Source organism: Sparus aurata, chromosome 15 (genome assembly GCF_900880675.1).
Source record: "Sparus aurata chromosome 15, fSpaAur1.1, whole genome shotgun sequence".
Lineage (NCBI taxonomy): Eukaryota > Metazoa > Chordata > Actinopteri > Spariformes > Sparidae > Sparus > Sparus aurata.
In genome coordinates this window covers 17,456,256-17,473,896 of record NC_044201.1, presented here as the reverse complement: position 1 = coordinate 17,473,896, position 17,641 = coordinate 17,456,256, and the positions used below count along the sequence as shown (strand labels likewise).

The window sequence follows — 17,641 nt, the reverse complement described above, 5'->3', positions numbered from 1 at the left end:
CACCTCATCCTCAAAGACATATAATAACAAAAAAGTTTGACCCAGATCTTTATTCTTGGGCCCATAAAGTGTGCACACGGGTTAAAACCAGAAAGTATTTTCTCCATAAAATATGAGCCAGGTCAGAGTCCTGGTGAGGGCTACTCTAAATCACCTCGGTACAAACAGAATGGGTGGATGCGCGGGTCTCTGGTGGGTGAGCTGTGCCTCAGATATACCAAACTTTCAAGGGCTGAATAATATAGTTGATGCTTTACAGGTTCAACAACTGTAAGTTAGGATAAGAAAACACAACGTCTGAAATTAGATTTCCTGGTTTCTCTTTGGTTACTCACGTTCTATTGTGATGCTGATCACTGCTCCACCCGATCCAGCCCCGAACCTCTTTTTACAGTTCGGTCCCTGAACGCATTCCAATTTTGCTAATGCTTTACTTAAATTACATTTAATTATTCCCCCTGAATGAATATATGTGTTAATAAACCCACTCTTGCCTGATCATCAAAAGGTTTCTCCGAGCTATTGTACTGACTAGGCGGTCATCTCTCTGGGTGAGAGACGAAAAATAGTCTGCATTATAGCTTTTATTAACACCAAATTAATACTTTTATTTTCAGCTACAGTTATAATCTTACAAGGAGAAGCATAATAGATCCCCTTCTAGATTTTTGCAGCTGGTTTCTGAACATTTTAATAAAGTGATGCTAATGCTACCATGCTGCTAACTGTCTTCGTGTCTGTGTAGGTTGTAGTTTGAGTATTTCAGCAGCCATACAGTGTTGATAGTGACTACATTCATAGCACAGACCATTGCGGTGATGAAAAGAACACTAGACACAGGAGCAACAGCAATCAAACATACTGAATATAGAGAGAAAGCTGTTAAACTTTGTGAATAATTTTCTTAGCTCAAATCTGTTTGACGGAATGTTTTTAAGTCTAAATTGAAACATGTGTCTGAATTATTCCGTATCTTTGTCATCAGTTTAATCAATAGGAGTAGAAACTGTCCCCTTTTTTTCAAGAAAATCACTTGTTGTGCCTTAATAGATGGAACCATATCATTACAAGTAAAACATAATTATATATAATGGTTTGCTTGTAATACTATAATTGCATATTTAGAGTACCTTTAAGGTTGATAAGGTTGATAATGGATAACAGAGCGCTTCACTGCACTTTATGCAGTTTAAGATGTGACAGGCACAGTATCCAGTGCGCTTGCACCTCGAACCTTATAATTCCATGGTCACAATATATGAGAAATGCATGAGTGCATGAACACACGCACACGCACGCACGCACGCACACACACACACACACACACACACACACACACACACACACACACAATATAGGTAATCAATACTCCATTGATTATACCAATACCAATTCCCCTCCCAGCTCCATAATGCATAGCAGTAAAATCAGTTGAGCAGTGAGCTGTTGCAAATTCATAAAAAAAGCAAAGACCACATCTCGCACATGCATGCTCACCTGGAGCGGCTGACATCGTAGCGGCTTTGCCAATGTTGCAGCATCTCTTCACAGGTCTGCAGGGCTGCAGCCGGGCCGAAGAGGGCCTCTTCAAGCTTCACCTTTGTGAACAAGAGACTGGGACAGAAAAACATCAACACATTACTCATATTTGTTCAAACCTACGATTTTTTGTTCATGTTTAGCACATCGTCTTCATTTGTACCATTATGAATCCATTAAAGTGCTGTTTTTGTACCTGTACGGACATTAAAGTGTTAAGTGAATTCACCTGAAGGAATGTTTAGTTGGACCCAAAAGCCAGTCAAACCTGTTCTTATTGTCACTGATCCCACAAACTACAGTCTGAACACACATAATATTTGGTGAAAAGTAGAAGAAGTGGAAACTTGCTGATTATCTAAACCTGCAGACTGCTCTGTGGAAACTATCCCGTGCAGCTGATAGCTGTGTATATGGTTATATAAATAAAGAAACAAACATTAACGAGCATGTTGATGGTAATTCTAAGTGCTATATCGTGGGCAACGGGACTCGTTTCTGTTTCTTGGAGACGTTTCACCTCTCATACGAGAAGCTTCTTCCATTCTGAACATAAAGATAACACAAACATGCATACATCATACCCATGTAGATGTGTCTGTGCTCCTATAGTGGCTGAGTAAGTGCTGAGGACCCATCAACATCTCACTCATGCATGTGGACTGAGGCGCACAGGGATCAATAGAAACAGAGAGGGGGTAGAGATAGTCACCAACAACATGCTCTGAGAGTGTGTGTACATGTATATGTATGTGTGTGTAAGTGTGTATGTGTGTGAGTGTTACGGTGTGATGAGAGGTTGATGAGCAGAGGCCATAGAGTGTTTCCGCTCAGCCCTTTTAGTTGAAGACAACTGGTTAAGTGATGTGGGAGTCTCTGATGAGAACGTGCAAGTGCATGTGTATGTTTGCGCGCAAATGTGCCTGTGTGTGTGTGTAGTAATTGCCAGAAGGGGCTCTCAGAGGATGCAGTCTGTCATGGGCATCACTCATCCATGAGTGTGACGAGAGAGAGAGAGAGAGAGAGAGAGACAGAGAGAGAGAGAGAGAGAGAGAGTGGTGTTGGCCACATCTGACGCCCGCCTGCCTCCCTGTTGTTGAAGGCTCCTGTCAGGGGTGGAGAGGTGGGTGTTGGGTGGGGGTGGGGGGGAAATAGAGGGAAGGAGGAAGGAAAGGATGAGAAAAATGGATGAAGGGAAGGAGGGAGGGTGAGGATCAATAGCAGAGTGAGACGATCTTGTCTCAGGGGAGAAAACTCTTGGTGAAATGCGCCTCGTTACAGACTCACTGGTCAGTGGACGACTGGGGGATGGGTGTGTGTGTGTGTGTGCGCGCGAGTGTGTGTGTGTGTGAGAAGATGGAGGGATGTTGGAAAAAGATTAAAAAAAATGAAAGTGTATGTGTGTGGGAGGAAGGGGGTTGGATTTTCTGACGTGTGGATGACAAGTGCTGCTGAGGGACGTTGTGTTAAGGATGCGCCTGCCAGTAGGGGTCCACTAGAGTGTGTGTGTGTGTGTGCGCGCGTGCGTGTGTGTGCGTGTGTGTCTCTAGGCTCCCCATTACCAGTGTGGCAAAGCATTTAGAAGTATTGTGATGGTGTAAAGCCATCCTAGTGTTGAAATGTGTCGAGAAAGTGAAGAGTGCGTGTGTGTGTGTCTGTGTGTGTGTGTGTGTGTGTGTGTGTGTGTGTGTAGGAGTGTCATTCGTACAAAGGACTGACTTCTCCTACTGGGTATCCAGGATGAATAACATAAAGAACCACTGCAACTGAGTTTACTGCAAATTCTTAAACAACTGGTAGTCTCCAAAAACACTCCCATCTAAAGTGGCTGAACAAAATCAACTGCTTGTTGAGGGTCTAAATAATGCCCTTCTTAAGTTAATTGGGGGTCTCTTTTTCCAGAGACTATGATTACAACAGACAAACTGTACGGAACATTGTTATTTTGTTGCAACACTGTTTTGCTGTAAAGCTCCAGAAATTTGTGGACTTCACCTGACTTTCCATCAGCATGAGGGTGAGGCGATAATGACAACATTTTCATGTTTAGGTGAACTTATCCTTTAAAGCGTTAAACTAACTTACAGTTAATCTAACTTCCTATCCATTTTGCAGTTAGCAAACTGAATTTTCATTGTTTGGTGAACTTATCCCTGAAGCTCTTTTCTGCTGATGTTTCACGGTAAAAGTCAAGAAGGGAAACAAAGAGGCTGTTAGCAGACTGACATTTGCAAAGCTGACAAAAAGTACATATTCAGGATGTCCTGACTTTCAACATGTTGCACTAATTATAACTGACAGAAATCTGTTCTTCAAGTAATTACCGAGTCTCAATTAAAGGTGCAATACGTACTTTTTGGGAAGACATTTTCGTGAGCAACTGTGAAGCATACTGTTGAGATTCACTGGACTATTTTCCATGGCAACGGTGACTGAGGCTAATGGGTGTTCAGAGTCCCAACATAAACCTTTATGGTTGTTCCATTATCTAGGAAAGTTCTATGTCTCTGTGGTAAACAACACAGTGCAGAAAAACTCTTCCAACACAAATGGACACTTCCATTTTGCAACTCTATTGAGAGTAGCACAACATAATACGGGAAATGTTAAGAAAGACTGCATGAGTGGCAAACATTATCGATAGGTAGCTAATCAGAAAAAGGGAACACTGTGCTAAAATACAATAAGATATATGAATATACATATGTGCCAGTATACAAAACTGGAAAAATTATAAATAAATATGTTTCCCATGTAAGCCTGTATCAAGTAAAGGCATTGTACTTATATACATTGGCCACTATTTAAGAAGCTACACCAACTTCTTTAAAGTTATGTCACCTCAACACCACCTTGTGTATTTCACAGAAAGTAATATCAAACTGATTTGAGTCAACCAAGGATAGAGTGTTTTCCACCTGTTATTATTCATTGCTCAATCAGCGCCGGTGTTTCCCTCACAGCTCCACAAAAGATAGATTCCGTCAAGATGACAGCGCTCAAAACTACACGTCAGATTACAAAGGCTGTCATTAACAGCCTCCTGGGAATGAGGCTGGTGTTGTGTTGGAGGACGAACGTCAGCGAGCGGTGTAGCTCAGTGTAAACGCGGTGGCCAGTTGAGTGGTGAGTGCCAGCGTAAACTCCATATAAAAATAGCTAATAATGTTCCCTTGAAAAAGTGGTACAGCTACAGTATTACTCATTCTGCACTCCCACAGATCAGAGAGTGTATTCTCTACAGGCACACCGGCGCATGCAGATACACGAGTAAGGTGCACACATCACTTTACACTACACACACACACACACACACACACACACACACACACACACACACAAACACACACATATATATGTATATATAAATATATATATACACACACACACACTACATGCATAGAGATTAACACACACAAGCCTGTGCAGACAAGCTTGCTTTGTGAAGTAGAGCATAAGGCAGGCATGCATATGCACGCTAATACACACATTTGCACAGATGCACACACATGCACACACACACACACTTGCTCATGCTGCAACATCCCTTTAGATGAATGCAGAATCAAAGGCTGGGATTAATCATTCTCTTTAGTACAAACTGCGTGACCACGATCACTCTCTCTCTCTTACACACACACACACACACACACACACACACACACACGCACTCACACACTCACGCACTCGCAAACACGCACCCATGCACATACAACCCTCCCCCTCTCTCCCTCTCAGCTCTCTCAATCTGTAGCAGAATCCCATTTCACATTGAAATGCATGCCTGTTTACTGGGTGATTAAAATTTCAAAGAAAAGGGAGCAATGGAGACTGAGAGATAAAAAAGATGAGAGGCAAGGAGAGACGAAGATGGTGAGAAAGACAGGGGAAAGAGACGGAGAAGGAGAGAGGGAAAGACAGAAGCTGGGGATGTAGGATGTGGGAGAGAAGGAGGAAGGAGGAATTCGGTGTGCTACAGCGAGCTGACAGTTTGCTGTGGTGCAGAGAGGCAGTGGCTAACGAGAATCACACACATGCATGCACACACACACACACACACACACACACACATGCCAGATTACTATCTCGTACACACGTACACCCACATCCCCTCACCCCCACGACACACAAGTACACGCACACACAACTGTCGCGGCATGCCAAGCACCATGCACGATACGAGCTTTGATCTCTGATGCTCGCTCACACATCCAAAGCAAATGATATTCAATGAGCTTGTTACTGAGAAAACACCTCCTCTCACTCTCTCTCTCCTCTCTGACTCTGAGGTGTGCAGCCCGGCCTCAGCCTGGCAGGTTTGGATTTTGTTTTCATGTGCGTATTACAGGCCGGGTTTAAGGAGAAGATACAGTTGATAACTGTATGTCATAATGAAGTACTGCATTACATAAACTGTTTGTAGTGCATACTGATAATCTTGTCACTTTTCTCACTTTGAACATTCTTCTCCATCTGCATTTTAACAATTATTTGAACTACATTTATCTTTCAGATTGTTGAGTTTTAAGTTTTGATCCATGCATGTTGCATGATTGATTACAGCTTATGTGTAATGTGGCAACCATTCACATATATACAGCAGACACAGAACCACATTGATTTATAGTTTTGCTTCTGCTAGTCAAGCTTCTACTCTTCTTTTAGCTCTGGTCTCCACCAACTCCTGTGGCATACATCTGTCTCTAGCTGCTGTTTGGTGCTGGGTAGGTAACGTAAAGTAGGTTTAATACAAATGCTGTAAATAGGCTGATGAGAGCCTTGAAAAATACAGTAATGTAAGACACCAAAACAATACTCTGAAAGACCCTAAAACCCTCTGTAGAGCTGAGTGGCACTGCAGAGTCAAAAGGTAATTGTGCGTATATTACACACTGTATAAAGTTTCCAGTAATATTCACAGGTAGTTAGTCAATCAGCAGCAGACTAGATTTGTTTGTTACATTGATGTGCTCAAACCAGTGCTCTTACTCCGACACAGAGATTGAGGAACGAAAAAACGTCATTAGCTGCTGCTCCCAGGCCAGTTGGGCCCAAATGAATTGGGCCAGGTCAGGCTGGGACTAACATTTCTGGTCTGTGCGGAACTCTGATGTCTCTCTTCAGCTGCAAAGGCGCTTTACTAACACTACATCGAACCTGTAGATCATCATTAGAAACACGGATCGATAATTACACAGTTGATGGACGCTAGGAATTCATTTTAATTCAGCTCTTCCATTCAGTGAACTACCAGTGTATAGATAAGTATCTCTGTCTCTCTCTCTTTCCCTCTCTCGCTCTGATTCAATGTCTCTCCATAACAACAGTTTGGGAACAACAACCGATGCTGCCTGCTCTACCCATATGACCTCATGGTTACCGGGGCGATGGGGATTCCTGGCGCAGAGAACGATCTGATTGGCTGGGCCTGGAAAAAGAGCTCTTAAATGGGTCAAAGCAGTCAAGTATCTAGGAGGACGTGTGTGCGTGTGCATCCAGAAAGAGAGAGTGCAGATTTCGTCTTCCAATTGTACATACAGTGCTGATCAGTAAAGCTTGTGTAATTATAAAACCATCATCTTCCCTGCATCCACCCACTCCGTCTCTGTGTTTTCTTCCTCCTGTCAGGCTCTCTCTCACTCTTACATTCTTCCTTCCCCTCGGTTGTTTCATCAATTTTCTCGTTGTTTTTTTTTCTGCATTTCCTCTCTCTTCCTCTCCCTCCTGATGCATGGATGTACCCCATCTGTCTGTGCTGGGACCGTGGAGGCCAACACTGACCCCAAATGGCTGCATTATGAAATGCTTTGCCGGGCTTTGAAATAGAGAAAACACATCAGAAAGATGATGCAACATGCATCCATATTATGGTGAGTGCGAAACAACTGGCCCGGATTGTTACTGTTATCCAACTCTGATATCATGGAGCTTCATCCGCGACTAATAAATGTGTTTTCAATGAGTTTGTTCAGGATGAATGAATCCTCCTGTGAGATCGCGGGAGCGTCTTTAACCAAAGTTTTTGCGCTATACTGCCGCTAACAGTATAGCATGCCTTAAACCGTCAAATTTCAAGCGGCACTCTTATTACAATTTTTAATTAGTATAATAACAAGTATGTGTAGAGTAAGGCTTGGTGAAGCATGACACAAAGATAGAAATGTTTGTGAAGTAGTGGACGCATGGTTGGAGATGCCAACCCATAACCAAAAGGTCACAGGTTCAATCCCTGCAGCATGTCCTTTCAAAGAGTCCCGAAGCAAATCAGTGAACACCTCCCTGTCCCAAAACTATTACAGCATAAATGTCCAAGTCAGTTTTTTGTGTTTTAACCTATTTAGTGTAGCAGGCAGGTGGGTGTTTGTAACGGAGGGCTGAGTTCTGTCTGGGAGGCAGCACCGGGGCTCGGGTCAGAGCTGCAGTGTTAAAAGGGTAAGGGTGTATGAGGGGCATAGGTACCGCAATGCAGGCCTCCACTCTGACACGTCTAAATAAGGCGTTGTGTGTGTGTGTGTGCATGTGTGCGTGTGTGTGTGTGCTTGGCCTCCAACAAAGTGGAGCTGAGACACCCTATCCCTACGGAGGGGACTAGTGTAAGGACAGGGCCACACTGCACCACACTGGAGCTACTCTTACACGCACACACACACACGTACACACACACACACACACGCACTCACACACGCACACATACACACACACACACACACACACACACAAACACACACACACAATCTAAAACCACGGCTTTCGATTGGTGCCTTATCCTCAGTTAACCAACACTTCCAACAACATTTTCTGTAGCCTGTGTGAGTGGGATGGTTTAGTGGGCTTTACTTGAAGTTGCTGGGGTGCTGGCTGAGGGCCAGGCCCAGGGTGTCCAGAGCGTGACGATGGTGTTTCTGGGCGCTGAGCAGCAGGGTCAGCAGGTGGAGGGAGTGTAAGTCGTCCCCACGGAGAGACAAAGCTGCCTGCAGAGGCTCTATGGCTGCTGATACCTGTCAGACACACAACCGTCCTCTGGTATAACTTACATTTGGCAATATTTTTCGATTATTAATGACAAGGTGCGTAATGTTGTTCCCATTTGTTTGCTCATACCTGGCGTACAAGTGCCAGCTGCAGAGCCAGATACATAGCAATCTGTGCATCCTGGGGGTCTAATGAGTGAGCCCTGTGTGGAGAGAGAGAGAGACAGCCCTCACGGTTCATGTTGTGCTAGCAAAGGTGTTTATGGTTTATGGAGTAAACTTTTTGATGTCCTATGTGCCCTAAACTCCAAAAACCTGGGCCTTTATGGGATCTTATTGTGAGGCTGAACTCGGGCACAGATGTCATGCTTTGAGCTAAATGCTAACATCTGTATACTAACAAGCAGGAACAGAACTAACATGCTTATGCCTCGTTAACATATTATCTAAAGATGTTACCATCTTTGTTCATCTTGTTAGCATGGCAACAATCAGCGCCAAACACAAATACATCTGAGGTGGATGGGAATGTCAATTAGTTTTGCAGGTGTTTGGTCATAAACCAAAGCACTTTATGACCTGATAGAAAAATAATTTGTCCTGTGAGGAACATGAATGTCAAGATCTATATTTATTGGATCGACTGCTAGTATGGCTAAAACTAAAACGCTACATAAAGGCAACAGTACAAAAACTGATAAACAGAAAGGACGTGTGACGGAGAATGGAGGAACTAGAACCTACTTGCTTAGGGCTCTCAGCGCTTTTTTGTTGAACTCGTTACGATCAGCTTTCAAAGTGGCTGCAGAGAAGAGGAAAGAACCAAAGTTTACTTGGTGCAGTTTGAGCTTCGCCGTATTTGAGCAGTAAAAGTATACAAATAGTTCTCACGCCTACACAACAAAGAGGGCCTTCGTCCTTATATTATATTATATTATATTATATTATATTATATTACCCTCCATAGTGACCCACAACCATGAAAAGGAGTATTTCACAGTTTTGGGAATGACATTTTTTGCCAGGAGTGAGAAAACTGCCTAGTTCCCAAAATGTAAAACTATCAGCTGTGGTAACCCTTTCGTTTTAAGCATCTGAACAAATGAAAGATGCTGCAGTTATCCAGGAGAGGATATTCTCAGTGTATTTGTCGGTTAGTTTGTGTGTCCTTACCCTCTGAGGCCTGTAGACTGCAGCAGAGTCCCAGAGCCAGGTAGGCCCTGGGTAGAAACTCTCCGGCTTTATCCCCCATCGACACCACACTCTGCGACAGAGCCTCTGCCTCCTCAAACTGGACATACACACACAAACACACGCTCAGTTATCCTCTGAAGGATGTTGGTTTATACTTGTGAAATACTAATCAACTCTCACGTAAATCCAGTTCGATCACAGAGCCGATAACAACAAATCTTGAAGGAGTGTTGTGAGCAGGACCTGTAACATCCTCTCCTGCATAAGAGGAAAAAACTTTGAAGCGCCGAGACCCAAAATGTGGCCGAGGCTCAGCAGGGGATGGACTATTGATGGCTGGGCCTGGCGCGAGTTTAGTGCGAGGACAGTCCAAGAAGATTTAGTTGAAGGACAACGCAGAGTTTGCTGAAGGATACACACACATATGCACATACACACACACTCGCCCACACGCGCAGCAGTAGACTGCAGGCGGTGTGTGGCTGAGCTGAGCCGAGGTGCTCTGAGCAGAGGAAAAAGTGTGTCACTATGTGTGAGGTATGGCTGGTGGCGGGCGGGCAGGTGGGTAGGTGGGCGTAGAGGGGGGGTTAATGCCTTTGATAGCACGCCACCGCAACAGCGAGCTCTGACACGCTCCCCCCTCGCCCTGCTCCTCCTCTCCTTCCTCCCTTCATCCTCCTCCTGTGCTCTCTCTCTCTCTCTCTCTGTCTCTGGATCCAGTCCTTGCGAGTTCAAAAACCTGCACACAATAGCCAGTCATTTAAACACACAGCTCGTCCATGCACATCTTAGGAGGATTAAGTCTTTTTTCTCTCTCTCTCTCTCTCTCTCTCTCTGTCTCTCTCTCTCTCTCTCTCCCTTGAATGGTGTGAAAGGAGAACATGTCGCTGCTGCCGAGTGAAAACCTCGCATCTGCAAAAACTGCTTTTCAGGAATTTATAAAACGTAGCTTTGCTCTCTCAGCTCGGCGATTGTGCGGTTTGCGGTGACGTCATGGGTTCGGAGAAGGTTTCACGTGGCCTAAGAGCCGTTTATAGGAGCATTATGCAGACCTGAAGAAAATCTGAAGACGTTATCGTGAAGTTTTGTGTGGTCTGTGTGCTAGTGGGCCGATGCAATTAGCAAGGAAAAAAAAAAAGCTGCCGACTAGATAATAGTCCAGACTGTCCAGTGGGGCTGATGGTGGATAATGGTGGCCCATTTATGTAATGCCCCACTGCACTATGGCCATAGTGTCCCATTGTGATTACGGCTGTAAGCTCCTTAGTGTCTCCGGCCTGCCATGATCTCCAGCCACGGACAGATGTGCTCTCTCCATTCGCCCCTGTTAGCTCCTCTTTTCTAATCTCTGACCCCTTTCTCTCTCTCTCTTTCTCTATCTCTTTCTCTCTCTCTGTCTCTCTATCCAGCCCACTCTCTCTCGTTCTCTCTGCCTCTCCCTCCACTTTAAACACCGCTGTTGATGTGACTTTCTCCCTCCTGCCCAGATCGCGGTGATTCGTATCTCCCGGAGTGACCCTGGTGTCAATCCCAAAACATTAGCGGCACAGTGAGTCTTTGTGATGACTTTTCTATATGCACACACACAATAAATATCCCATAAAGCTGCTGTACAGCAGAACACCATGACACCAAACTTCACCCCTCAGCTTATCATCTTACGAGTGTTCATTGAGGCCGAGGTCTGAGTAAATGTAAATGTAAATGTAAATGCACATACGTGGATTACAAAACTGACTGTAGATTTATGATTTCTCATCAGATTCAGATTGAGAACAGATCCTTGCTCCTATGTCTGTAATCCTGTAAAATTTGAACCTAAGTCAGCTCCCTTTTTTGCTTGTGACCTCTTAATGCGAGACGACTATTTTTGACCCATATCACCGGGCGTGCGTGTCAACAGAGTTCCACTGAATGCTGAATGCTTTTCGCCTCATAGAGTCTCAATTGAACGTGCCCCAAAGAGGTAAACACGCACAGATGTTAGCCTGTTGCTGCAACATTACTGCTTCCATTCACAACACAGCCATACAGGCAGCTAACGTCAACGAGCTAACATGCTCACAATGACATGATAAAATGATGATTTTTGTTTTGCAGGTTTTATTTGCACTATGGTTGCCAGAACTTAACGTTGAGCATGTTAGCATGCTAACATTTGCAAAGTAGCTCTGAATACAGTTGAATGTGTTAAATTCAGTGGAAAGTTCTACTAAAATCTGTTGTGAGATTTCAGTCTGGAACAAAGCTGTGGACTGAGCGACAGATGAACCGACAGAAACAGGCATTGCCATCCATTACTGAGCTGCCAGCATGGCTAAAAATGAGCAAATGTTAGATAACAGTTGGAAAAATAAACTGTCAGATAATTCGATTTTGTCTTGTTATGTCTGTTTTTGTCTTGACTGTATCACAGTAGTCATCCTGACAACAGAGCTCCGGCTTTTCTTGTGTTTCTAATGTGATTCGTCAACTGGACAGGATCATTTGTTAAACTGATTTATTCTTTTGCCCTTTTGTCTCCTTTCTTCTGGGATGACACTTATGGAGAACCTGATTACCTGGTTTGGAACCACTGTTTAAAGGGTAAAGGCACATGACACATGGATTTTCTCATTTAAAGGATGACATTTTTAAGAGGTGCTGGTGTCGGATTCATCGAGGGGACCCCCTTTCACCTGGATGCAAACATCTCCCTCTCCCTATCTACTCTCTGCATAAAGGAGTAACAAAGAGCAGCAGAAGCCACCGCATGGTTGAACAGACATGGAAAACAGCTCCACCTGCAGAAACTCTTCAATAGAAAATTCAAAGGTATCACAGCAACAAGTATCTCTGGGAAATGTGGAGCCGAAACATCTCAGCAAGAGCAAAAATAGCATAAAAAAATGAGGTCTTAGGTCATAATTATAATCTCAATGTCGGTCAACTGCATGTGCGTATGTGTATTGTGTGTAAACAAGTGGATGTGAGTGTTTTGTGTTTATTCACCCATTGCAGTTGGCCGATGCAGACTTTAGCAGCCAATAGGGGCAATGAGGGATCCTCTGGTCTCATCCTGGCACACTCTTTAAATACAGACACAGCGCCGACTCCCTGTAACACAGACGCACACACACATCACTGACAAATCATGATTCATGTGCACGCAGCAGCTACTTATCATGGCAGCCACAGATGACATGGATCGCTTTCAAGCGAGTGTATCAAACACACATCAACTGTCCTTACACAGCCCTAACAGACCCATTTAGACACACAGTCACTTAATACATGTAGGCCAATCATTAATGGACCACATGCACGCGCACACGCAGCCACACATGCGCCCACACACACATGCACACACCCGACCGGCCCTAAATAGAAGCGGATCTGACGACACTGAGGCGGCCCCTTCTCCTTCTAGGGAGCAGCCTATTTCTAGAGCTCTCCATTGATCTGCAGTGTCACTTTATCCTGCAACCCAGATCAATTTTTCTGTCACACATGTGGGTGCATGCGTGCGCACACACACACGCACACACACACACACACTGAGGGACAGAGAGTTAGAAAGGGGAGAATGAGAGAGGATTGTAAGCTATTCCTGCTTCCTCTGAGGACTCCCATTTCAAAAATGTATCGTCATATTATTAGGAACCAATGTTATCAGTTTCTCTTTTGACAATTTACATGTATGACTCTAGATTTTATTTTTATGTTGTCAAAATCTGGCACAAGAATTCCTTGTGATTAAAGTTCTGTCTTCTCTTTTTGTGTGCTTTTCGGCCAATCAGTGTACTCAGGAATGTTTGGAATGTCCATGTGGAGTAAAACACCACCAAGGTGCTTCTCCAAGAGGACTGGACACTTATCTGTTAATGCTATTTGTCGCACGTCTGGACATGAGGGCGAGTCAGAAGCAGGGCTGTGTACAGGACAGAGGTATGGCAGAAGACGGATGTCTCCTTTGGGTGTGGCGTGGTGTGTGAGGGGCTGTTGCTGGTGTATAAGGAGAGATGAGCTCACCTTCCCCGCCGCCATGAGTGACAGGCCCAGCTGGTGCCAGAGGTGGAACTCGTTGAATGCAAACTTCATGGCTCGCTCCAGACACTGCGAGGAAAGGCAAACATGCAAATGTGTCTTTGTGATACATTTTATACGTATGTTGGATGCGTAGGTACAGTCTGAGGCGGACAGTCTGACCAGGTAACCCTTGAGTGAGCCAAAAAAAGAGAGAAAAGATAAAAAAACAAGTCCTCAAACTGTTTCAACAATGAGTCATTCGAAGACAAAGTCAGGAACATTACAATTAGTCACTACCCTGAATGGCCACTCTTCTTGACTACATTTTTCTAGCTTGAAATGACTGTCAGTCACCACTCACCACCCACTCAGTGCTCTTTCACTACATAATAATGTGATTGATGTGTGTGTGGACGAGTGGAGGGTGGCGTGCGGCGCTGCTCAGTAAGATGCTGTCAGTCATGCAGAAGTGAGCTAAACCAAGAAAAAGGTCTGCCCTAATATTCTGATTAAATAATGTGCACTTATGAGAATGTCTTGCTGACCGTTTCACATGCATACCAAGATGTCCTGCTGCAAAGAGCTCAACGGATCCACCTGTGTGTGATCTGATTAAGTAAGAGTGTGGGCCATGCCGCTAATTGTATCAGTCAATAGACTGTGGGTATTTCTTTAATGATGTAATGACTGAACTAAGCGGATTAACAATTAAAGTACAGTTAAACTTGTCTACAACTATGGAACTGCAACTGCTACTGCTGCCGCATACGTAATGGTGCTGACCCTTGTTAACCCTGCTAAATCAGGCCCCCACACATACCAAATCCCAGTTTAACCTCTGGTTAGAGGGTTAATGTGTAGAGTTGGGACTGAGGTTCAGACACATTGAGATTAGGAAACAGAAAACCGTCAGTAGCCAGGGGTAACTCAGCACCCTTTTCTCACCTTCTGTACTTAGTGGAATATGCTTCTGCTCCACTACATTTTAGATGGAAAGACTTTTCATTCCACATTCACTCGATAGCTGTACTGCTAATATACACTTTGCAGGTTAAAATTTTGAAACATAATGCATTGAACCCTTTTAGCCGGGAAGGAGGATCCCCTCTGATCCCTCTCCCAGGTCGAACAGACATGTGATAGATGCTGCATGTTACAGAACAGACCGACAGGAACAGAACAAAGGTTTTACAATGACAACATTTATAAAACATGTAGATTACAAAATATAAGTGAAGAACTACAATGTAAGTGGTTGAAAGTCTACAGCTAGCAGCTCTGTAAGGCTGTACTTTGGCAAATGGATGCATTGAGCCAAATGGTAACATGCAGTGGCTGAGTGGGTCATGCATAGTGTTATCACACAGGAAACCAGGGTCTGAGTCCTGTGGGAGGCAATATTTCTTTATTAATTGTTTACTTAGCTGGCTTAATATTTTCTTATCTTAAAAAAGCCTGTCCATGTTAACATATCTCGATGTTGCTAGGATGTCCAGTTGAGGGCTAGGTGGTGTCCATACATCACCACAACCTTTGTTCCTGAATGTGTAAATCAAATTTAATGGAAATCCATCCAATGATATTACACTTAACAGTAATTACAACGGCAGGGTGGCGCTAGATAAAATGCCGAGAGCTCACCAAAGTCATTGAGGAGTCATTTATTAGGGACTGTGAATGTTTTTACAAGATTTCATGGCAACTCATCCAGAAGTCTGGACCAAAATGGTGGACCGACTGACTTACAGTATCATCCCTGGAGCCACACTGTGAGTAGAGCTAAAACTGTCTCTATCTCCACCAGCTACTTATACATTAATGACCCAGTAATATTAATCCATTGGTTTAACATATAGAATCATACATGGCTCTGAAAGTAAAAGTACAATGTACTTTTATTGCATACAAGTTTTATTCTTAATACTGGGGATGATTTTATACTGTCATATTTCTGTTTTCTCCTATGTAAATGATCTGACAGCCCCGTTGTCAGAATAAAATGTTGAGATTTTACGTTTCTGCGGCCCACTGCTATGGTATCATATGTACCATATTGACATTTCAACAATACGTCTCATATCGCATTTACATTACATTTACATGGGCTGACTTTCGTGTTGGGAGGGGACGTCGGTGGCAGACATTTGCTGTGTTTGTTGAATTAGCAAATTTTATTTGTTTTCCATAACAGCCATACATTCTAATACCTACCTGAGTGTCATCCAACTGAAATTTGATATTGGAATCAGAACTTGCTACAGACAGGACTGATTAATGTTTCACTAAGTCCGTAATCAATCAATGTGAATCGTATTCATCACATCAGGGATGGATGGCACTGACTCACTGACATCTAATTTTGAATAAATGGCCCGTACTGGCCTCATATTTCAGCAAACTGATCCCCTGGTCTAGGTGGAACTGCCTCAGCGTGTTTGAGTGTGTGTGTGGTCCTCCTCATAAGATGACTGATGCTATCTATGAATCAGTCAGACAGGTGGACAAACCTAATTTGAGACAACCCTGCTAACCCTCCACCTCCCCAGCTTCCCACATCTGGGTAGAGGTCACATTAGGGGGCTTTTAGAAAAAGTGAGAACCTGGAGGAGGAATTTGGAGCGAGATGAAGAGTGAAAGAGAAAAAAAAGGAGGGAGCAGTATAAGAAGACAGACCATGAGGGGGATGATGTGAGATGGGGGAAGACTGCGAGACAGTGAGAGAAAAAGACACATAATCCCCTTCCTCAAAGTGATAAGGACATTCATTAAAAAGTTTGGCAAAGGCAAAGCTCTCACTAACACATCTCATCTCTCACTCTCCGGCTCCCCCCCCCCCCCCCCCCCAAAACCTCCAGCATAGAATGTGTGTCTCTGTTTGTGTGTGTGTGTGATTGTGTGTGACTGTGTGTGTCGCCGCACCTCAGACAGCATGCCATACTGCCCCCTCCTGGCCATGCTGATGGTGAGCAGGTCGTAGACAGAGGTGGCATCCTGCAGGCTGGCCTGGCGAGAGTCGGCCTGGTCTGGCAGACGACTGATCACCGCCTCACCGCTGGCCTGGACGAACAGAGATGCTGAGTGAGGAAGGGGAAAAGGAAGGAGGAAGAAGAGGAGAACTAAGGAAGGGAAAGAAGGTGAGACTGATGGTCTCAGCAGGAGGGTCCTCTGTTAAAGAAGGTGTCTAATCCTTGCGTGTGTTTGTGTGTGTGTGTGTGTGTGGGTGTGTGCATGTGTGTGTGCGTGTTTGTCTCACCATCGACTCTGTGATGAGCAGCAGCAACACAGCCTCCTCCACAACGTCCTGGGGACAGAAGCAACTGCCAGGACACAGGAAACAGGAAATAGTACCATATAACAGGAAGTATATCTCTCTCTCACACACACACATGCACGCACACACACACACACACATAGTTTGTCCAGCAGTAGATGGTCAGATTGCTGGGAGTGTCCAGTTTCTGTTCCAACTGTGGTGCTGTAACACAACACGGACCACCGTGGGTGTATCACCACACAGCACTATCTCAGATGTCCCCCACACACACACACACACACACACACATACACTCACAGAGAAATAACATGGTGACTCCTTCATCTCTTTCCCTCTCTACCTCTAACATCCCTCTCATTCATCACTTTCTTTGCCTCTCCTCCCTCTCTGGCCGGCTCCGTGTGCCATTAGAGGACACATTTACCAGACACCATCGTGGCCTTTTCAAAAGAGGTAACTGATGACAAAAGCCAAGAACAATACTGAAGTGCAGCTATTCCTCAGGGTGCAGTCTCCCGTTCTTACTCTCCTTCTAATCTCAGACATGGATTTAGATCTTCACTTATGATAGTGTGGGCAGGATTAGTCATGTGGCGGTGACTAAGTATGGCTCGCAGGGCCTGAGCAGCGAGCGCAGGATCCCTGCAAAGAGGGA

At 44.4% G+C, this 17,641-nt stretch overlaps 1 protein-coding gene across 1 annotated transcript in view; it reads right to left on the bottom strand.

The window, feature by feature from the left end:
* ttc7a (tetratricopeptide repeat domain 7A) overlaps positions 1–17,641 on the bottom strand; it is a 51,694-nt gene that overhangs the window by 20,259 nt on the left and 13,794 nt on the right. The window contains exons 9-17 of the mRNA XM_030440993.1: positions 16,966–17,029; positions 16,632–16,769; positions 13,716–13,799; positions 12,696–12,800; positions 9,684–9,801; positions 9,255–9,312; positions 8,641–8,713; positions 8,377–8,537; positions 1,498–1,614 (exon numbers count right to left, since the gene is read on the bottom strand). Of these exons, the coding sequence (XP_030296853.1) occupies positions 1,498–1,614; positions 8,377–8,537; positions 8,641–8,713; positions 9,255–9,312; positions 9,684–9,801; positions 12,696–12,800; positions 13,716–13,799; positions 16,632–16,769; positions 16,966–17,029 (918 nt within the window). The remainder of the gene's footprint in view (positions 1–1,497; positions 1,615–8,376; positions 8,538–8,640; positions 8,714–9,254; positions 9,313–9,683; positions 9,802–12,695; positions 12,801–13,715; positions 13,800–16,631; positions 16,770–16,965; positions 17,030–17,641) is intronic.